General features: G+C 41.8%; 1 protein-coding gene across 1 annotated transcript in view; it reads right to left on the bottom strand.

The window, feature by feature from the left end:
* Nucleotides 1–2,915: 2,915 nt before the first annotated feature.
* Nucleotides 2,916–23,264, bottom strand: part of gabrb2a (gamma-aminobutyric acid type A receptor subunit beta2a) — a gene marked incomplete at its 3' end in the record, with an annotated part of 35,022 nt that continues 14,673 nt past the window's right edge. The window contains exons 4-10 of the mRNA XM_083914952.1: nucleotides 21,951–22,171; nucleotides 13,120–13,202; nucleotides 8,913–9,050; nucleotides 8,502–8,654; nucleotides 5,010–5,254; nucleotides 4,409–4,549; nucleotides 2,916–3,272 (exon numbers count right to left, since the gene is read on the bottom strand). Of these exons, the coding sequence (XP_083771078.1) occupies nucleotides 2,916–3,272; nucleotides 4,409–4,549; nucleotides 5,010–5,254; nucleotides 8,502–8,654; nucleotides 8,913–9,050; nucleotides 13,120–13,202; nucleotides 21,951–22,171 (1,338 nt within the window). The remainder of the gene's footprint in view (nucleotides 3,273–4,408; nucleotides 4,550–5,009; nucleotides 5,255–8,501; nucleotides 8,655–8,912; nucleotides 9,051–13,119; nucleotides 13,203–21,950; nucleotides 22,172–23,264) is intronic.

Genomic DNA, 23,264 nt, shown 5'->3' on the forward strand with positions numbered 1-23,264 from the left:
TCTGCAGAACACGAGAGTTGCTGGTCTGGTTTCGTTTGTTCCTAACGCTTTTAAAAATATCAAAAAGTCACACAATGACACACACAAAATAACCGATGGAGTCTACAAGGTAAAATTACTGTTTTTTTCAATGGAGTCTGGTGGCTCTATTGAGAGCATTCGGCTTCAGCTCCCCCGTAAACTTAATAGGACTGTCTGACGCCGAGGTAAAGTTTTGAAAATATTGTAAAGATAGCGTATCTTAAACTAATATTTTTTATTATTTTTTAGCTTGCTAAAATATGTTTAGCTGCTGACCGCATCCACATTAGTATTTCTCTTACTTTAGCGTTTGTGCATGAACTCCTGCGTGCTATGGATAAGAACCTCATACACATACAACCATCCCTTAAGGTTATCTTTGTGTCTGAAGCTGGACTGAACCATATAACAATCTCAATCTCAATCCCCTCCCGGCTTTTATCCTTATTTCAGATTCACAATGTTCATCACATATTTCCTCAGTTAAAACATCCTCCATCCGTTGGTATCTCATTGTGTTCTTCTGGTCCCCTAAGTTCAAAACCAAACATTAGCTGCACATTAGTCCCTGCTAGAACAAAATCCCTTTTTAAATATTAAATATTCAGTGTTTTGCACCATCAAATATTCAAAAGCATCCATTTAAGGGTTGTTACAGTGGTCAGGTCAGGGAGAAAGTGCAGTGCACAGTTTGCTGAGTGAGGGAGGATGCAGGGAGAGGTCGAGGCATGGATGGATGGATGGATAGCTCTCTTTCTTGCCCTTTATTTTCTGTCTCTTCCTGTCTTTTTTTTGTAGCAGGCGCTCTAGCCCCTGCAGCCAGTGGGGCACAGTTGAGTCCACAGAGTGCCTCCATATCCATGGCTCTCTGCGTTAATGTCCCCTGAGGCCGGTGCCGGCGCTCGGCCCTGCTCAGACCCCAGCGGAGCCCATCTCAGCTCAGACCACCTCTCGCTCTGACTCCTCTGCCTCTCCATCCATTATGCAGCCAATAGTCCCCAGCTGCAGCCCTCACATCGCTCTATTCACCCCTACATTTGCTTCTCTTGCTTGCCCACTCACTCCCTGTGTCGGGTTTAGTTGTTCACTCACTCATTCAGATGCTCAATCAGCCATGAGCCCAACAGTCAGTCGTCATGAACAGCCGCACATTCATCCAGGACACATAAAACCGTCACCCGTGTACTCTGTTATTGAAGTGATAGACTTAATTGAGTTTTAATTGAATTTAGATACATCTTCATAATTGCTGACAATCATTACACAAGATATTTACAGTCATTATGAAATATTACAATTGGAATTTACAGAAACTTTATACAAAATATGCCTGACTTCAATGCCTGGATAGTGGGGTCCTTGTTTAGTCATTTCTGGAGAACAAAACATTGACCCAAAAGTCACTGGTGTCTGGAAGTGCTTTAGTTTCAGCAAGTAGATGCTTTTAGAGTCCATTAAAAAGAAAGAAAAGAGAGAAAAGTCCAAAAAGTACAGAGTCAGCAAAGTTGTGAATCACGTTTTTCTTTTTCCTCAGTTAAATTGCTCTTTTCTTTTTTTGACTGAATGGAACATTTGATCTGTAATTCAACTGCAAAAACAACAACAGAGACCCATTTAAATAGAATAAATCCATAATATTTACACAATAATGTGAGTATTGATTTATAAAAATGAATCATCTCTTTTTCTTTAAACATGATTTATGTTTATCTACAGTTTTTCAAAACAGAAACCTAATCACAATGAAACGCATCATACTTCTATCATTCAATTCTACTGATAATGATGATTGTGGATTGCCATATTTATGCAGCAACTCTGGTTGCAGTGAAACTCAGCTCACCTATCAGCAAAGTTCTTACACCAGCTTAAGTCGTGTTAAAGCCATTCTCCACCTCTGAAGCTCCTCACACGATGGCAGAAAGGAAGGAGGAGTCAAACTTTTCTCTTTAAAGAAAAAAATAACACATGGTGAAATGGACTTGATTCTGTCAGCACAACTAAAAGCAAAACAAAATATTTGGCTGAAGCATCAGTGTCCAATCGTCGCGCTCTTTCATCGGATAACATGAGACCTTCAAGAACTGAAGAAGCTTTTACTGTTCAGCATTGGCACCATTAAAGCCCCATAGGGATGTCCAGAGAAAAGAGCGCGCCCCCTGCTGTCCCCCTTTTAGCATCCAGCGATGCTCAAACCATCCACCCAGTTAGGCCACACTAAGCCAAATCTGAAAAAATGGTAACTGACAGGCTAACCGCAACTAGTGAAACTAAAATGCTTTGCGCTCCATCATCGTCATGACTGAGATGCAAATGAAATCAAACATAAGCATGCTTTTAAAGGATGTTTTTGATATACAGTAATTATAGGAAAATAGACTATCAAGGATGACTCCTTTAAAATCATTTATAAAGCTTTCCTGGATGCAGACAGCTTGGCTACGAAGTAAATAGATACTAAACAAAACAAATCCTTAAAGTATATGCAAACACAAGCATAAATATTTGATCCACAGAGAGTAAGCTACGAATGACAAATATTAGTGATATATTGAATTCTGGAACAGGCACCATTTCTGTCTTTTTAAAACTCGCTCTTCTTTTTCGAGTGTTTGTCAGTCGTTTTTAAGGTGTTTCCCAAATCCTAAAAGAGTCACTGCTGACTGAAGTGTTGGGTGCTGCTGCAGTCCGTCCAAAAGTCTTTGCATTCTCTTCCATTTTTCTAAAATGAACCAGCTAAAAAGAGTTGGTGCACTGTTTATCTCTCATTCTCTCTCTCACACACCATTTCTCTCTCTCTTGATTTCTCTCCCTAAATGCCCCCTCTCCCTCCCTCCCTCCCTCCCCCGTTCTTTGCATGCCTGCAACAAGCTGGCCACCGGACACTGCTGGGTTTAATGGACGTAGTAGAGCCAGTAGACGACGTTGAAGAAGGAGAAGACGGTGGGGAAGATCATCCTGGACCACTTATCGATAGAGTTCACGTCGGACAGGTCTGGGATATTCACCTTGAGCTGGGAGGCCCGTCTCCGTAGGCGCGACTTCTTCTGGGCGTGGCGCTCCAAGGCGCTATGGCCATAGTTCTGGCGAGCCATGGCTGCCCTGCGGTACTGCAGCGTAGAGCTATCGTAGGCCAGCATGGTGTTGCGGGGGTCTCCGGGTGCTCCCAGACCCCGGGACAGATCCCCGCCACCACCCATCTCATTCTTCATCTCCAGGGTGCTGAAAAGGATGTTGTCGTCAGGAGTCATCTGTGTGAGGGTGTAAAAACAGGTGGAGCCATGAGAAGTTACTGCCAAGGGGAAATCTAAAAGTGTTTTTAAGTTCAAACTAAGCCAAGTAAAATCATTATGACCTACAATGCTCATTAAGTCATTCACTGTGTAGAAAATACTGATGAGGTGCTAGAATGGGTAATGCAAATGAGTCAAAAAGTGTGTTACTTACAGTGAGGAAAACATTTGAGCACTTTAAATTATTATTATTATTATTATTATTATTGCTCATCTGTCAATCAATATCTGAAGTGATAATACAAGCACAAGAGCACAACGCACTCCACAAACTAATTTTCATGGAGAAATCTTCATTGTCATCTCAGAATTTCAACCAGTGTGGTTAAAATTCTGTCGATTCACAAGACAAACTGAATAAAAAAAGAGAAAGCAAAGGAAAAAAATGTGACAGGAGAAGGTTGAGAGAAATAGTAAGGACTTTGCAAAGATGGAGGAGAGGCTAAAAAGGTTCGGGGGGCAGGTCAGGAAAGACGTTGTGGGAAGTGAATTCGGATCAACATTTCTTCATCCATAGCCTGACTTCTGAGGAAAAACGTCCCTATAATCCAATCCTGTCCCGCTGTAAATGGAGCTAGTTGTATCTTTTTGTTTTTGTGTAAGTCACTTTGAAAGCGAAGCCACTTTGAAAGCGAAGCCACTTAGCTGGCGCAATTAATTAAACTGCAAATGATCTCTTTCTCTTATAGTATGACAATCCATTTTTTTTTCAATTGCTTCACTTAGTCTTAAGAGTTAACAATTGCCTTTGAGATTGTACAGTATTTGTATCTGAACAATATTATCTTAAGAGAAGCTACTGATGTGTTCTTCTCTCTTGCCATATTTGTCATTTCCCATCAATTTAGATGTACAGCCCAGGTTAAGATTAGATTAATGCCTGCAGAAATCAAACTGCTAAGCCATGTTTGTCAGGAAAATGCATGAAGAGCAAATCAAGAGAGGGAAAAACACAATGGTGGGAGTGATGATCAAAGTTGCCTTAAAAGTCTATAGAAATCAAAGTAATGCACAAAAACTACAGCATTTTCCTCTGATCTGGATTGATTCAGATTGATGACATTGTTAGTTTTGACTTTCAAAACCTCCAGTACCTTATTTCTTTGCTCGCCTAGTCCTAATGCGGCATCGTCCACAAAGATGGGATCCCACATCGAGTCATATGCGTCAATTTCCCTCTGTTTCATTCTGGCATACAGAGCATCATCTCTCTGAACTACATTTCCCACCAGCCACTGCAAGCATACAAAATCAGCACTGTTACTTAGGGGAAATCGTAGCTTGCCACACTCAGAAGGAAAGGGTTTTTAATTTTTTTTATGTTGCTGTTGTTCCTGCTAACTCAAGCAGCTGAGTAAAATTGAAAGAGAAGGCTTTGGCACCATAGCCAGTGATTTTTCCAAGGCGCCTTGCCCTTTGAGAGACACAGAAATATGGAGATAAAGTATAAGCCAATCATTGGTTCTGCATTCACTCTTTCAGATCCTAGTATGAGTAACAAAGTGGATAGACAAACCTAAACCAGTGAGAAACGGAGAGCTAAAGCAGGAGTAAAGAGTGCTGGTAAAGGACATCAAGCATTGATCACAGCATCACATTGACCTTGAGAGGAGAAGAAGTCATTTGCTCCCACAGAAACACACACATTAACCGACAGCACAAATACCTCTGGAGGAAGTCTGCTTGCACATGTACCTTGTTGGGATCGGGTCTCAGCTTCTCGTTATTGGCCGTGGCTGCTTTTTCAGCCGCTTTCTTCTGCCGCTGGGGGCCCTGGCCGAAGAAGATGTAGTTGACGAAAGCATACTCCAGCAGGGCCAGGAAGACAAACACAAAGCAGCCCATCAGGTACATGTCAATAGCCTTGACGTAGGGGATCTTTGGGAGCGTCTCTCGCAAGTGGGTGTTGATGGTGGTCATGGTCAGCACCGTAGTGATCCCTGGATACCACAGGTCACACGTTTAGAAAAAAAGTCTTTAGACGCTGTAAGACATTGTTATCATCATCTGTACAGTGCAAGAAAGTACAAGAAGGGTGTCAAGTTAAGTAAAGGTTATGTTACATTTTTAGCCATGCTAGCTGCGTGGCTCTACGAATGGATCACAACTGAAATCTCTTAACAACTAAAATGACATTTTGTAGTCACATTCATGGTCCCCAGAGGATGAATCCTGCTGACTTGGTGATCCCCTGACTTTTCCTCTAGCACCATCAGCAGGTTGACATTTGTGGTTTTGGGTAATGGTTGGAAACTAGTACAAACATTTGCAGTTTCCACTGAATGGTACGGCTCGATTCAAAGGTACTTTTCTCAATTTCGTGCTAGTACCTCCTCATGTTCAGTGTGAAAAAACACAGTGGCCCTCATTTATCAATCTTGCGTGAAAACAGGCGCAGATCTGAGCGCAGAATTGGTCGTAGGAAAGGACCCACATGTGATTTATGAAACATTCGTATCTGACCAATCTCAGCGTATGAATGAGCGGGCCTTGATAAATGCGGCGGCTGAATTCGATCGTCATTAACATGTTACGCCCTGAAATATTCCTGGTTCGGAGGCCTCTCCCACTGAGGTCAAACACGGAAAGAAGAAACACTGGTTAGAAAAGAAACTCTTCAGACACACAGATCGGCATTCTGACATCCAAGATGGAGCAAAATAAAGATGTGCTTTTTGGCAGTCTTAAGAGTAGAATAAAAGGGCTCCATTAAAACGCTGTATGGAAAAGAATAACGGAGGCAGTCAACCCGAAGCAGCGCTCCACTGTGTCGCGTGTGGTGCGTGTGGTGCGTGTGGTGCGTGTGGTGCGCGAACCTTCGCTCCTGCTCTGTAGCGGGGTTATTAGGTATTCCATTAGAGGATAGCCATTGTCACCTAGAAGAACCATACCAAGATGTTAATCATCTGATACCTTGTTTGATTTAATGCAATTTATCGAGGGTAGCCACCGAGGAGATGATTTTGGCTCTCCAGTGCGCTTTCCTTTTCATTCATACATCTTCAACCGCATGTCCCTGTCGGGGTCGCGGGGGACTGGAGCCGAGCTGTTTTGAAATATAAAAGAATCGCGTGTGCCTGGCCACCACGTTTTAAAGCGATCATGTGCCTTCAGACGCACATGAGTACAATCAATTGCTCCAACAATTTTTATTTTTTTTATTCGTTATAAGAACCCGTTTTGATCTGTTCCTAACATGTGACTGCTTATGCTTAATGACAGCTGAGGTTTGTTAATTATTTTCAGCCAGATTTTGCTGTGCTGCACCGCAAATACACAGGCTGAAATTTGCGTACACGACCAGACGTGAGATTTGATCGTGGCTCCCGGTCGTATGCACGTTTTTCTGCCATACGTTCGTTTGATAAATGAGGGCCAGTATGTTCTCTTAGGCAATCAAACAGAGGATCATCTGCATGCCCTCAACTGACCACGACTTGGTTTTTCAGGCCGACATTTTTTCAAATTTGGGTTGAGTGCACAGTGGGTAATGGTGTGTTTGTGGAGGATGCCCCGCGTCGCTCTAGTGAAGATTCCCTTTGACCAATCAGTGGTCTGCAGTGTTTTAACTCGGCTCAGCTCACTTGGAACCTCAACTGAGGTGACACCCAAAAAAATACACAGTACTCTCCAAACTTTTGCTAATGAAAAATTTAAAAAAAGGTTCTAAGCAAGTGGAGCAATTCTGTACCATGCAGTGGAAATATGTCATGTACCCCTTGGGATGAATCACATAAATATTGGTAATTCATTAACTTTTTAATCTTGTGCCAAAATGTAATTTTTCCAATGCCCAAATACCTGCAAAACTGAGGACATTCCCATCAGCCTCAGCTGTACTTTGTCTTTAGTGCTAATTAGAAAATGTCAACACGCTACCCTATGGTGAACATAATAAACACTAAACCAGCTAAAGTAGGCATGTTAGCATTTTTGATGACAAAAAATGTACATGAGTATAAGTGCCCAAAGTCTAAATTGACTTCTTACTATTCAGTAAATTATTAAGTGCCCATAATAAAGCAAGTAGTGAGTGAGTAAGAGTGCCTTGTTTCAATACAATTTTCCGTACATCAGAATGACTGAGATCAGGTGCTCATCTTCAAAGGATTTAAGTATGTGCTTGTGAACATAAGCATTCATGTTTAACACATACATTATATAGCATTTATTTATAGCAAACAGACAGGCCTGAAGTAATGTGAACCCATATGGATGAAGAGATTCCTCTAAACCTCCTGAGACTGAAACTGTGTGTGTTTCATAAGGTTTATATCCAATCATGTATTCAAATGGCTGAATAACAATCTGTAGGCTATATGAAAGTACACTGTAAACATCTGCTATTAGTCACAGCACAATTCACCTGTTTTTTTCTTTTTTGACATACACACAGTGTTTGATACATTAGTCATCTGCATGCACAATCTGCATTTGGTCAGATTCACACGTATTATAAATAACCCAGCAGCCAGCAGTGTCAATGTAGCATGGAGCCTCATCTCTCATTGGCTTGCTGCACGTTCTCAGGAAGCTGAGAGAGTAGGCAGATCTTTAAATCACGTTACTCTCTGAACACACCGTCTGGGGCTCCAACCCGCATGTGTCCCACTCCAGAAAACAAATGGTGAGTAACAAGAACGACACACATAAAGCTCGGAGCATTTTCCTCTGCTGCTCTGACCTGTCATACCCAAGTTTAACACTAAATGGAGCTTTCATTTCAGCATCAGTGGTAGTTTGACATTTGTGTAAAAACATCAAAATGTGTACGCCGCATTTAAGCAAATTTTGCCACGTTTCATGATTTCGCCGTAATCTGGCTCTGATAAACTGGGATCTCCGACCAATGAGAGGCTCCGAGAGACAGACAGGCAGAGAGAAAGACAACACCCTTCAAGGTCGAGCTGCAGCGCATCTCGCTCTGCATGAGTCATGCATATAGTCATCTCTGAACAACAGACATTTAGCCAGGCAGCCTATCACACACCGCTATCACTCACATGCTTAGAGCTAATGAGAAAAAAAGTAAATGCTGGGAAAATAAAGAGTCAAAACAGAGATCAGGCACATGCAGTAATGTATAGATCTTAAAGACTCAATGTATGGCTCTTTTTATGCTCTGTTATCATTTAGCTTTGGGTTATTTCCCCGGGTCACTGTTCAGCGATGGCAAGGCGATCCTACCCAGGGCCACTCTGGCAGCCGAGGCGTCGTAGTTGATCCAGAAGGAGACCCAGGAGAGGATGGTAATCAGGATGGAAGGCATGTATGTCTGCAGGATGAAGTAACCAATGTTCCTCTTCAGTTTGAAGCTGAGGGACAGGCGGGGGTAGGAACCTGAAGGAGGAACAGGGAGAGGAAGCGAGATAGAAATAGATTTTCCTCAGTGACGCTCACTAAAAACTATATTTTCCTTGACACCAGGAAGCCTGCCATATCTGACGTTTTTGTGCGCACATGGATTTTAGTATTAAATTCAAATTTACAGTGAATTTTCCTTTTTCCTAATTACCCATTCTGAGCTCAACAAAGCAGCATGTGAAAACCTGCGGCTATATAGTCAAAGCAACAAACACAAAGTTGACTGTTGTGTACCTGTGGAGAAGACCACGTTCTTAGAGATGAGTTTATAGTCGACGATGGAGAACTGTGGCAGCTCTATTCTGTCGACCCCGGAAACAGCGCCATCTCCACCTCGCCAGTAAAACTCAATATCATCTGTGGTGTAGCCATCTGCAGAGAAGAAACCAAAGAGAATCATTATCATCACCCATAGATGGTCTATAATACATCATAATGTAGCACGGGAATGTTAAATGTCAATGTTTTGGGTGTTTTCAGCTCATTCACCACAAAAAAACACTCCAACCTGGGGTCGAGACCCTCACAAGTGGTCACAAATTACATTTGAGGGGGTCAAACGTTAATTTATGTTCAATTTTGGGGGTGTTTTACATTGTTTTTGTTATTATTTTAAAATAGCATATCATTTCAGCCTTTATAAATGATTGAATAATTAGTGAAGAATAGTTATGTGAACTTTAAAGAGGCGTCACAATTTGACTTTGCTTTGTTTTAAAAGTGCTGGAAGACAAAACGGTTGGGAACCATTGTTGTAAAGCATACACACATTTTGCCACTTCAGATTTGTAATCCATCGCTGACAACATTTAGCTAACTTAATAAAATAAATATATATATATATATATATATATATATATATATATATATATATATATATATATATATATATATATATATATATATATATATATATATATATATTTATATACCGTATATATATATATATATACATTATAAAACTATAAAATATAAATGTATGTTAGCAGGAAAAACATTTTCTGCTTTCTCTGTGGTGTGCTCAAGTGCTTGCTGGAAGCTCCAGACACATTACTTGCTTGACTGTCAGCCACCAAACAGAAATCTTTTAATACAAAACAAATATATACTGATTTAACAGTCATGTTGGCTTACTGAGTGTCTTCTATCTTTTATTTTCTAATAACATAGCTAATGAAGACAATATTATTCACCAAACTCTCAAAACTTGCATGTTAGAGCTTCCTTGAACACACAGACGGGGAAGAGATTTCAAAAAGGCTCCTCCAGTGCATCACCAATACAAACAACTAACGTTCACAAATGCATGAAGCTGCAGCTCCACTGTGATGGATTAGCATTAAAGCAGGTTTGTCAACTTGAAACAATGGCTGTAACTGTAAGGTAGGACAATAATTTGAAATAGTTTGGTATGCTTCAGAAAAGGATCCTCAAAAACCACATTAACATTTGAAAAGTGATGTGTGGTGAATCATTTAGAAATTCAAAGCTTCATAACTTCCAGGTACAATTTCTTCAGAACTGCACATATAGTATGGGACGTACTACGAAAATAAAAAGAGCTAAAAAAAAAAAAAAGGGGGTGGGGGGGCTAACTGACACAGCACAGATATGGAATTTGTTGCACATGGATGCAAAACAGCGTAGCAGTCGCAGTCGCAGTCGCAGTCGCAGTCGCAGTCACAGTCGGGGGACTCCAGAGGCAGGCAAACAGGAAGCAGCCATCTCTATTCTACCTCTGTTCTACTTTGTCTGCCTCACACTTAAAAAAGAGGCAGTGACCTATTCAGATGTAATGAATAATTAAACTACAAGGCTTTGATTTTTAAAAATTTACACAATTCTTTGTTGCTGTGCCACTGACATTCAAGGTGAGGTTAGTCATGTTGAGTTGTTATTGGTTGGGCAGGCGGCTAACTTCCCCCACAGGCCATTTTTCACAGCAGACATTTTGACTTGTCATAGAAGCACAGGAGTTACTAATAGTATCAACAATGGCTGCCTTCTACATGAACCTGCACGCACAACACCAGGACCCTGACACTGAAGACTGAACACACATTGTTAATCTTACTATTTACACCTGTGTATTTGTCAGAGAGACATGTCAAAGTATTTCCAACAAAACCAACAATGTGTTACTCCATCTCATTACAAATTCTGACTTACTTATCCTGCCGGCGCTGCGACATCCACACCACTACGTTTTCATTTAAAAATGTGTTTCTGAGCCTGAAAAATGTAGACATTTGAAAACGCTGCTGAGCCTGTTTTAGTTTGAAAACTATGGGGTTGCGTTTTAGTCTGGACGGGCAGAAAAGGAGACTTTTGGAAACGATAAAGCAGACGCTCACTCTTCAGTCAGTGTTATCAGTTAGATATGCCTATTGTGATGCCATCCCTCTTGTGTGGGGGCTTAATCATCACTCTGCTGTGGTGCTCTAGTGAGTAGTATGTGGACTGACTCAAAATAAACCACAGTGTGTGTGTGTTCATGATAACGTAGGAACACGTCAGCCAGTGCACTGGTGCGGCTCACTGATGTGTTTTAATAGTTTTTGGACAACAATGGAGGTCTATGACAGAGTGGAAAAACTAGACTTTGGCTACATGGACAATACTTGTTAGTATTATTATTTTTTGTTTTTGGTCTTTTCAAGGGATTTGTTAAATATAAGAAAAGTGTAGATTATCGCCAGCCTCATTCTTTATCTGTTGCCGCGTTGAAAACACAGACACTGAACACATCCCACCCTTCGGTGCAGCCGTTGAGCATAATGTAGTTGATGCTGAAATTGTACACCAGCGGATACAGCAAGCTCTGCCTCCACACTGGCATCATCATCATCCCAGCCTTGTGCATCTCAGCATCACCCCAATTAGGGCCGAGTCCGCCATGCTGCCGCTGGTTTGATGTGCAGCTCAGTTCAGTTCTGAACGGCCATGACACGCTGCGATCAGGAGGGTGTCCAGGACTTTGTGGTGTAGGTGGTGGTGGTTGGGGGGGGAGGGGGGTGCGGTGACGGCACAAGGGAGCATTTTATGGCATGTACATAACTGGTCAATCAGTTTGTAGCTCCATTAGTCCGTGTCCACTGTCTCTGTTCAGAAATTACATCACTTTGATTATCCTGGGCTGTCACGTGAGAGAGCAATGCAGTCTGAGATATGCATACATTTGTGGTCGTGTATTTGCATATGTATGTAAGCACTATAGATCTTTATGTTGATCTATTGTTGGAGGGGTAGAAATCAATTATTGCTTAGTGCAGTCTGGCATGTGCGACCAGTGGTCTGAGCGGCTGATGGATCAGGGGATCTGGGCTTGTGAGACTTGTGTCTGTTAAAAATGCATCAAGTTTATCAAGGGAAGTGAGAGTTCTCTGGGCTCATTAGTCTGAATAAAATAGCATGCTCTGGCATGAAGCGATTCCAACGTTAAAACCATTGCCAGTTAATCCATACGAGAGCAGATACTGCCTGGTGATCAAAACTGGAGCTGTGTGTGAGTGTGTGTGTGTGTGTGTGTGTGTGTGTGTGTGTGTGTGTGTGTGTGTGTGTGTGTGTGTGTGTGTGTGTGTGTGTGTGTGTGTGTGTGTGTGTGTGTGTGTGTGTGTGTGTGTGTGCATTTTCTGTTGAACTGCCTGAGAGAGAAGGAGGAGGAGAAAAAAAAGAGAGCATGAGTGATAGAGAGAGAGATAAAAAGGCTGAGAGAAAAAAGGACGAGGATGAGACTGTGCAAAGAAAGGAGATGAGAAACGGAAAGAGAGAGCGATGAGGAGAGCGATGGCAAGCATAATGGGAGTGGAGCAGCGAGAGGCGGTTCTGACCCGGCGCTGTTTTTGTGCTGCTTAACGCTGCTGGCAATGGCGTGATCAAACCCGGAAAGACTGAGCCCTACACCACATCCCAGCCCCATAATCCTTTTCTCCGGGGACCCAGATAAAACACGCAGAGGACCTCTTCTTTCCCTCTCATGTTCCTCCACGCTCCCTCCCTCGACTCGAGAACGCCGGATCACGTACAATTACAAACTCCATGTGAAATGAGCTCTTTGTACTGTACAAACATGGAGGCAGTTTCGGGAGGAAGCTACACATAACATCCACTATCAGCGCACCCCTGAAACACTGGACCTAATCAGGCTCCTCCACGCCTTGGGAAGCCACTGCAGTTGGAGTTGAATTAATTAGGCTGGATGTTATCAGTCAGTGAGCCATTAGTGATGTTCCTCTTCTTGATGCATATCTCTTGATATCTCATCAGCCTTTCTCAGCATTTTACAGGCAGTCTTATCAAGCTTCCCTCTACCTTGCTGCCACCGGGCACGGCAGACTGCTTTCAAAACCAGATTTCAGAGCCGCATGTGTACGTGGGATCTGTTTAATTCTACATCTATGTGTGGGCGTGAGAGCTGGTTGTCAGGGACAACGGTACTTACAGCTTTCAATCTCCAGGGTGCAGTTTTGTTCATCTAGAGGGTAGCGGCGCAGGTCCATCATGCAGGCAGCAGTTGTGGTGATCCTACACACAGAGTGGGATGGAAAATACAGGATCGGTTAAAGAGCCGGCCGAGGCGGCCCAGACCATTTGACCTTCAACACAGAGTACGATGCACACGGCAAAGCAGGATGATGACAAATCGGCATAACTGATATAAAATAATTCTTTCAAAAACAACAGGACACAAGGGAAAACATTATCAAACTGGTGAATCAAAATAAACCTAAAATCAAATGCTGTTTGACAAATCTGACAAAGTCATGCTCTCCTCTCCATTCCACTGTTCCCTCAGCTGGTTTGATGCCCTTTCACCATTTTATCCATATATATATATATTTATATTTATATTTTCGTTTGGGAGTTTGAAGATGAAAAGTGACATAATAAAGTGCACAAAAGTCTGTGCTGCTAAAGTACTGTCCCACAGAGCTAACCAGAGCTTTTTGCCGTTTATTTTGAAAAATTAATTATCGTCCATCAGTGCATGTTTTACATTATTCTCTGTTAGTACAAAATGGAACAAAAAGAACATTTATTTCTTTATACAAATTGCAATAACAGTATTCAATTAAAAGGAGTAGATACTACAGCTGGTGATGATGGAATTGGGACACGACACTAGTTTTATTTTTAAGTACAAGAACAAGGTTCAACCTCTGGTCACACAATTCAGTAATAAAGAGCAGCTGAATGTGAGCCAGCTACGTCCGACAGGTTCACTCAGAGCGCCGTACTTCCTGTTTCACACACGACAAGTTGGCCAGAGCTGAGACGGGCTGGCACCCGGCCGTGCCAAACCCCCAAGGCTGTCTGAGAGAAACTGGACACACAATTTAACTACAGGGACTTAATCTAGCATCCTAGATTACACACACACACACACACACACACACACACACACACACACACACACACACACACACGCGCGCGCGTGCGCGCGCACACGCACGCACACACACACACACACACACACACTCACACACACACACACACACACACTGATTGATATAACATGATAGCATCATGCAACCATTAACAGTAATAGCAGCCTGTGGGAGAATTCCCTTATAGGTTGAAGTATTTGTTGTGACCTTGGGTTTCCCTTGTCATAGCTGGTTACTATCACGACATCAATTTATTGCTTTAGTGGTCCATTCATTCATAATTTACAATGAAACACTCTCTGAGTAGTGAGTTGATTACCCTTCAAAAATATAGTTCTACCTGGACATTTTTGTCTATCTTTAAATAAACAAAATAATTATTAGTATAATACAAATAAACTCTAACTTGTTTTTTTTCCACTTGTTTTAAAACAACAAATAAAAATGACTCGGTTTTATGATGAAATATTGATTCGAACATGTCCATCTCTTTATCAGCAAGGTGTGCCAATCTTCTAACGGCTACTTTCAGCAGGATTAGTTATGGCTATGAGTTAAAATCCCAGTAGATCAGCAGTCTCTAAAATACTCAAACCAGCTGGTCTGGCACCAACAACCACGCAACCTCCACTTTAGTCAACTCAAACCTTTCTTCCCCTTTCTGATCCTTAGTTTGAACCTCACTTCTATATGTCTAAATGCATTGACTTGCTGCCACATGATTGGCTGATGAAACAGTTGCGTTGATGAGCAGTTGAATAGTTGTACCCAAAAAAGTGGCTATATATATATATATATATATATATATATATATATATACAGTATATATATACTCACTACAAAACACTGCTGGAGCCTGTTCAGTTGCAGGCTTAATGTTGACATGGCACACGGATTAACAAGAAAATCTAAACATGACCCTTCATATCAAAAGGGTTGCCGACCCCCGGTACAGTATATATCATCCTATCGCCCGACACTGTACCTAGAGAGAGTACAACTCTTGGTTTCAGTGTATCAACAGGATGTGTTCCCACTTTTGAGCCAGTGTAAGGCCTAGTCCATAAATACGGATATTTTTGTGAACAGGGTTTTTCCCTCCTTCAGTCTAAAAAAAATCCAATCCACACAAGCACTGATTTAAAAATGCAAAGAAGAAAAAATAGATGTCGACCTGAAAACAGCTTTTACTGGAAGGCTGCAAAAGTGCATTGATCACTGTGTACTGCATTCAGACTCCTCTGTTCCTCAATATAGTGGAAAATTAACTGTACATTTATGTGCAAACAGGTATCCCCTTAGAACCAGCACAATTTTGGCCATGTCTGCTATTGCACGAAATGTCGCCTCACAAAGGCAATGCAAGTCAAAAGCTCAACTTTCCTTGTCTACACAACAACACTTTAAAAATATTCATCATGGCCGGAGTTTCCGAAAAGAGCCGTTCACAGTGACATAAAACTGTGGACAAAAGCCCAAACGACAGAAAAGGCTAATTTTACTAAGCATCGCCTGCTCTGCATCAGCTAGACTAAACTGTTGTGTCTCCGAGCTGAGGGATACCGTAGCAGTAAAAACTAAATCACAATATCTTTCTTCTCTTAACTTCATCATAACTACAAACTTATCTTGAAGAGTGCTTTGTCTTTAATAATTAAGAGCGAAAGTTTATTTGAAATCCGTCTACATAAGTTCTGCAGCTCCCCTGGGCCCAGCCTGGCAAGTTTAGGATTTCATTTTTTGAGATGTAGAGTTGCACAGTCTTTCTCTCTCACACACTCAGGCTCTCTGTCTCGCTCTCTCTTTGCTTCCTTTTCCTTGCTCTCTTGGCTCTTATGTAAGAGCCAGTTAGCAGGGCCATGGTGCACTGGGGGATTAACACAGGAGTCTTATATCTGTCCTAGTTTACCCCTTTTATGGCCACAACTTACTGGGATGTTGGGCTCACCAGCCAGACACTCATCACTCACCATCATCACCATCACCACCACTAAATCATCACGGTGGCAGAGGAAGCACAGGGGAAAAGTGGAAATGAGGCCAAAATGGCAGGGATAAAAATAACAGCCTATTTATAGCCCACCTACATCATCAGCATCAGAGTCTTGAAGCTTTTTTGTCTGAGACTCTACATCACTGATCAAGAGCTGCTCCTGCATCCCCTGGCCTAGCTAGCATGTGCAATAGGCTAACAATTAATAAACAGCTAATAACGAGGGAGGAGGAGAGACGGATGAGGATTTCTCTGCAGGATTCCCTCCCCGTCTTCGCCTCTCCTCCTCCTCCTCCTCTTCCTCTTCCTCGTCATCTCCGCTGCAGCGAGAGTCGGCCGTGGACCTTTGCAGCTGCAGCAGCAGCAGCAGAGATCATGAAGCACAGGCTCGTTTGCTCTTCATCAACATCAGGGCCGGTCCCTCTTTCTCATCCCAACCTGCCGGAGGAGAGGCCACGCTCCAACAGATCACGCAGATTCAAACACGCTACATTTGCTCTGCGTCGAAGCTAATAGGATATGGAGCACTAAAAAAAGGCTGTTTTTTTTTTTTTCTCCTGTGCATGTTCCCTCACAGTTCAGCCTGAGCGTGTGTGTGTGTGTGTGTGTGTGTGTGTGTGTGTGTGTGTGTGTGTGTGTGTGTGGCCCCCCCCTAAGGCAGCCTGTGCACCTTTATTCCAAATGACCTTGTTTACGGACATAACACAACCACCACAAATTCCCAGACAGAATCTCATTTCGAGGGAGCGTCACAGCAGAGACCGAATGCAGTGAGAGATTTTTAGCAAGGGTTACAAACCTGCCTGCCTTTAATTAAACTGACACATTATTACATGGATATTGTAATGGAGTTGGAAGTTAAATTAAGATGGAGAAGCTTCCTCCATTTTAGATACAGAGCCTGTGTTGAGCTGAGGAAACATGGCATGCAGGATTGTCTCTCCCAGCTCAGGCACTGTTGCCAAATTTGAAAATAAAATGTCTGCAGCGGCAACAAAAAGAGTCCAGCGTGTGCCAAAGCATGCCATATCAAAGGAGAAGTTTCTTAATTTCTAAGTATGCAGGCACATCAGAGCACATACAACATACAAACCCCCCTGCCTAATCAATAGCTTGAGAGAGGGACGGATAACTTTGAAGGCGATGCTAAGCCTGTATCGATGGTATTGTCAGAAAAAAGGCTTATTTAAATCTCTCTCTTCCACCACTCAGCAGCTTTCTCCTCTTGGCCATGCGATGTCATCTATTGAGCTGCGGAGTGAAACACTCCTCGCACAGACAAAAGAGGACGACCACAGCACAAGGATATGTCCTCTCACAAAAGGAGTTACAATATTCACGGGGAGGGTGGTGGTGGTGAAGGGATTCCTAATAATTTCTCCATTTTGAATGAAGTCTGACCTTCATGTCTCTTTCTTTCTTTCTGGCTTTTCTCATTCCCTCTCTGAGTATTTTGAACGACATGCATCAGGAGTCATGCACCGAATGTGTATCCTCCTTTCCTGCATAAAATGAAAAACTAAGTGGGAGGTGGGTTTTTTCCTGTGATATGTGTGTGTGCGTGTGTGTGTGTGTGTGTGTGCGTGTGTGTGTGTGTGTGTGTGTGTGTGTGTGTGTGTGTGTGTGTGAGTGTGCGTGTGTGTGTGTGTGTGTGTGTGTGTGTGTGTGTGCGTGTGTGTGTGTGTGTGTGTGCTTGCATGCACGCGCGTCTCTGTGTTTCTTTTCTCGCAGCCTGGGCGGTATCTTTGTTATTGGCTGAGCCTTTTCAGGGGCTGGGTAATTAGATCAGACTGCCTCTCCCCGAGAGTCAAAGCGAGCTCTAAAGTGACAGTTGGGAGCACTGTTGTAATTTTCTGCTCCTCCTGGTAATTGAAGACCAGGATTTGGCAGGATTGGGATGCACTCTATGTCCAGGGAATAAGGAGTAAACAACACCCTCACCCTTCCTCCTCCGCATGCCCCCCAAAAATAACACTCGCCCACTCGCACACACCCACCCACAGACACAGATCCTGCATACAAACACACACACACACACACACACACACACACACACACACACACACACACACACACACACACACACACACGCAATGATCTGATGTCTACTGCAAACTAAACACTCTAATCTATTGGTGTTCCCCAGGTGCGGTGTTAGCTAATTTCAGTTAGTTAAACAGAAATCTACGTTCACCTTTGTGGCCAATAATGTTTACTTTTATCACTTATTATGCAAGGATTTAAAGAAACAACATCTTATAGGCTGTCATATTTACAGTGTTTTTGAAAGAAAGCAAATGACCAACGAAATCATGCAGGAGAATTGATTTTGAATTTGTGTATTTTGTTTTGTTTTGTTACTAGGCTGTTCGATTGGTTGGGTTTTGGGGAGCAGAGTGTTTATATCGTAGAGTTGGACAGAAATATGGAAGACATAGTATTTATTGTGTTTTTCAGTTCTCAATATGCTAAGTATCTCTATCATTGTTTGTGAATAAAGGTGTACACCAGTGCAGGGCCTGACAGTAACAGTTGCCAGGTTGCCATTTGCAACCATTTTGTGATATTGGCAACCATTTTTTGGCCATCACTGGTGACCACTTTTTAACATAAAATACAGGGACATCAAACAGCATAATGTGCATCCCAAAATAAACATCTTTGTAATATTTGCTGCATTAGTGATATTTAAATATTGCTGTTACAGTCAATGCGTTGGGACATTTACTCACATGAGAGAGAATGATTGACTAAAGGGTAAAAAATGTGCAAACTGATTAAACTGACAAAGAATCAGATGAACCTCAATGAAAAACAAAATGTAATTGGGTCTTTTGTGTCATATTTCATTACTAAGCTGATGTACGGTATATCTGTGTATTACTGAAAGTATAAGGTTTTGAAGTTTGAAGTTTATTCAAGTCTGACTTTCAACAACAAAAATATATTAACAAATCACATATATCACATTAACAACCTGAAACAGGTGTAGGCTGATGCTCTTGCTTATGATGCCTACCCTTTTTAAACAAATCATGTATGAAAGTAATAATAGGAAAGGTATAAGTTATATTTTCAGTCTTGGAAACCAAAAGCTGATGCCTTGTTTTCAGCCTGGCAATCACTTAAAAGTTAGTGTTGAGCCCTGCAGTGATTTAATATTACACTCCCATAAACATGAGGTGCTCGAAAGAGACTTATAAAAAGAAGAATGGTCAAAATCGAGGCAGTGGAGCTCGACACATCCTTTCTAGTCTCTATGGTAAAACTTAGAAAACACTGGCTCCTACATTTCCCATGATGCAGCGGGACACCATCTTTTCCCTCTGGAGAAAAACTCCATATTTTCAAACTCAATGCCCCAAGTTTGTAACGCAGCTTTTTGCTATAAATTTGGAGTCTCTAAGCTCATAATGTACTCACTATGACATCATCATCAAGGTTGACAGTACTTTGTACATTTAATAAGATAAAAATGAATGCTTCAAATCAGTCAACAAGTGGTGGAAAATAACTTTTACTCCATTACATTTACTCAAGTAGTCTACTACTTTATTTCAGTTTTGAGGTCCCTCTGTTGCTTCTATGTTGTATTGTTTGTATTATTGTTATTGTTGTTTCTATTGTGCTCTTTACTCCACTACATGCATTTCACAGCTATATTTGCTATTCTTACAAATGACAATTTGGCAAACAACTGTGGCGCCACATTGAACAAACACATATAAAATGTTCCTTACATGTTTAAACATAAGTAATAACAGTTCAATTATATAAATATCCTAACATAAAACTCACAGAGATCATTCTGCAGCATGTTGAGGACATTTTACTGATAATGCAGGACTTGTTTTTACATTGTGATACTGCTACTTTGACTTAGCTAAAGGATCTAAGTACTTCCTCCACTACGGTTGACCTTCACACTGATGATAGAGACTAAAGTGAATGAATACCCAAACAGATAATGACACAGTTATGCACTCAGACACCCTGGCAGGATGTGTTTTTACACACAACCCGTTTTCTCAGTCTCTTCTCAGTTAGCATCCCCTCCACATCCACTAAAGCCCTGCTGTTGCAACCAGCCGGCCGTCTCTACAGGTATGTGTCAGCGTGCTCACAGCGCAAAGGCATCTGGCCGGGCTGACTCTGACAGAAGCTTGTGTCTGGACTTGCTAGCATCAAATAAAACCTGGACCAAACCTACGGACCAAATAATGGAGCAGCCGAGAGGCACTGGCACTGACAAGGACAACGTATCCGAGGTAACATCCGCATATCTCTGCTGCACGCACACCCTCCAATTCGCAACAACCCTCTCCTAGCCTCCATTGCTTTATGACTGTTATGCAAAAATATGTGTTTGGGCTTATATAATTAAGTCAGAGCGTTATAAATTACATTTCTCGACTGTTGAAACAAAATGTAGCGATGAATAATCTGGTGCAGTGCAGATACTTAAATTTTTTAAGCAGTCTTTGCGCAAGAAGGGCATCTCAGTCTAGAGAGAGAATGACTGAATGCTGCAACATCTTGAATAAGCAACAATAATCTCATCTTTTAAACACGGACACTAATCTGAGATCATTTACACACACACACACACACACAGGCGTGTATGGAGAGGAGGCAACAGATCAGAGGAGGCAGCAGCACAGTGATGGACGGGCTGTGCTAGCCTGTGAAGTCAAATACTCAGCATCAGTACAAATACAGATTCAGTGTTTGTATTGAACTGCTACATTATTGATTATGAGTTATCAATTATGAATGACAGTCTCCTCAGAGGCATCACAGTCCAACACCACAAAGAGACATCATGTAGACGAGTTGAACCATTCTGCACAATCAGACTCAGTTCTGGTGTTTGTACCACCCTGCTTTATTATTGATCACAACCAATCAATTATTGATATTGATGATCATCAGGGAGTGTGAACGGCTAGGAAGGCATATACCTCCTACTATACACAAGCTTTATTACAATGTAGGTCTTATTTACACAGTTGTGCCCATATTTTCTATCATATATGAAAACAGCATATTCACTGAAATAAGTGCTGAGATCTGGGAACATGGCGACAATCCACCAAGTAACAATGATCGGACACCAGATTATTTTAACAGGCTTCATCATTCACTGTTCGTACATATAACTATGAAAAGTAATGAGCTGTAATTCCTCTGTAATCCAATATTTATCATTGTAAAAGTCGCGTCCGTAATAAAGAAGGACGTCAGGTGATGGAGTATAAGAGCGCTGGACTCTGTGTTTGTGTCTTGGACGTACTAAGACAAATCACAACCATTGTTCTAATCTTAACCAGGTCGTTTTGGTGCCTAAACTTAAAGGTCACGGTCAACCGTTCGCTGTTTCACAACTGTCTATATATATATATATATATATATATATATATATATATATATATATATATATATCTGTTAAGTCACTATCTGTCTCCACAGGAGTTCACAGTGGCGACTGAGCTCATGGCCCACTGATGAAAGTATTGCAATATTCATATTTTAACAGTATTGCAAACTGAGTGTCTGTGGCGACATTCCTGGGAAAAATACTTTTACTGTTTTTCTCCTTAGTTTACACACACAAAAAAATGGAATAATGTACATAATTCTGAAAACTTAAAGCTCATGTATCAACAACAAGACTCCAGACTGCTAAACTACAAACACATTTCCATTGTTTTCACTCAAATAGAAATTCTAAATCAACAAGGACTGAAATCTAAAGGATTGCCACTTGAAAGTTCATTAAAAAGGCTCAGTCAGACGCAACTCATCTGATGCAATCACATTACTTCATTATGCATCGTGATCAATCCACTAACAGTCATGACAGGATGGGAAGGGCAGCTGTAAAAGGCTTACCTGAGTCCATAAAGCACCGTGCCGTCAGGGTGGAGACGGATCATCCTGTTCTTGACGGTGACGCCGTGAACAAAGGACTTCTTGTCGTTGAGGAAGTAAGTGTCGGGGACCCACAGCTGATCTGCCACTCTGTTATCCAGAGTCAGGTTGTAGGCGATCTCCGAGTAGGACAGACGCTTGTCCCGCCACGCTTGCTGGAAGTACATCGTCAAGGTGTAGTCCTGGAGGACAGAGGGGGGGAGTCCATTTAATGAAGCTAGTTCAGCACTTCAAAGACAAACTGACAGTGAGAATCAATAACGCTGACGTTTATTCCACTATGGAGCCAAGAAACACTTGTACACAACAAAATGTACTGACGAAATCTTCCAGGTGGCAGCCTGGACTACTACAGGAATACTGTATGAATAATTTCCACTATCATCTCGAAACATGTCAAGCACCACCAGCACGTTGCCACATGTTTACATGTGAGCATGACTCCATAGATGAGTCACAGCATGTTATATGAACTCTGCATAGTGAGAAGGTCAGCCAAAAGGTCGTTGGTGGTCTGTAAGGCCACGGCCTGTACTAGGGGCAATGGTGGCTGGGGTTGGGGGGTTAATGTTTAACTATCATCACTTAATTTTGAGACCATAACCAGAGGGGAACTTCCTCAGCTGAAAAAAAAATGACTTCCACTCGGAATGAATAATGCTACTTCCTGCTTTATAGAGACAATACTCGTCTACGTCTAATGCAAATGGCCAGTAGATTTATGCAGCTGGGGCTTCATCTCAGTCTCTTTTCTTTCTTCCATTTCTCTAGTTTGGTTATAAACGACCGAACTACTGTGATTTAGGTGAGGGGTTTTTTCCAGATTGAAAAAGCTGAATTTATAGTGTACAGTTTGTTTTTACACATGCTCAGAGATGTAGCAGTATTTCCTCCTCTTCCTCCTCCTCCTCCTCCTCTCTCTCTTTCTCTGCTTCTCACTCTTAAAAAAGACTTACACCCACACAGCCACAGTAAAACACAGCACTGCAGTTGGATCTGCTTTGTTGCAGTGTATTGCAGTGTAATCGATGAGTAGGAAAACAAATTAAAAAATACGACCCATGAAACGAGGCCCTTGAGCTTTCACTCCGAGCAGCCATCATCCTCACTTATCGCCATGTTTCTATGTTTCCCAGATTTCTTTTGTTTTTATATCATCACACATTGCTGTTACACTGCAAAGCAATTGCCACTTTGGCTCTTAAACTCTTATCATTTATTGCATGCAGTGTGCACGACCAAAGCACTGCATAAAAAGGGCATCTAAAAATACAT

Source organism: Echiichthys vipera (genome assembly GCF_963691815.1).
Source record: "Echiichthys vipera genome assembly, chromosome: 6".
Classification (NCBI taxonomy): domain Eukaryota; kingdom Metazoa; phylum Chordata; class Actinopteri; order Perciformes; family Trachinidae; genus Echiichthys; species Echiichthys vipera.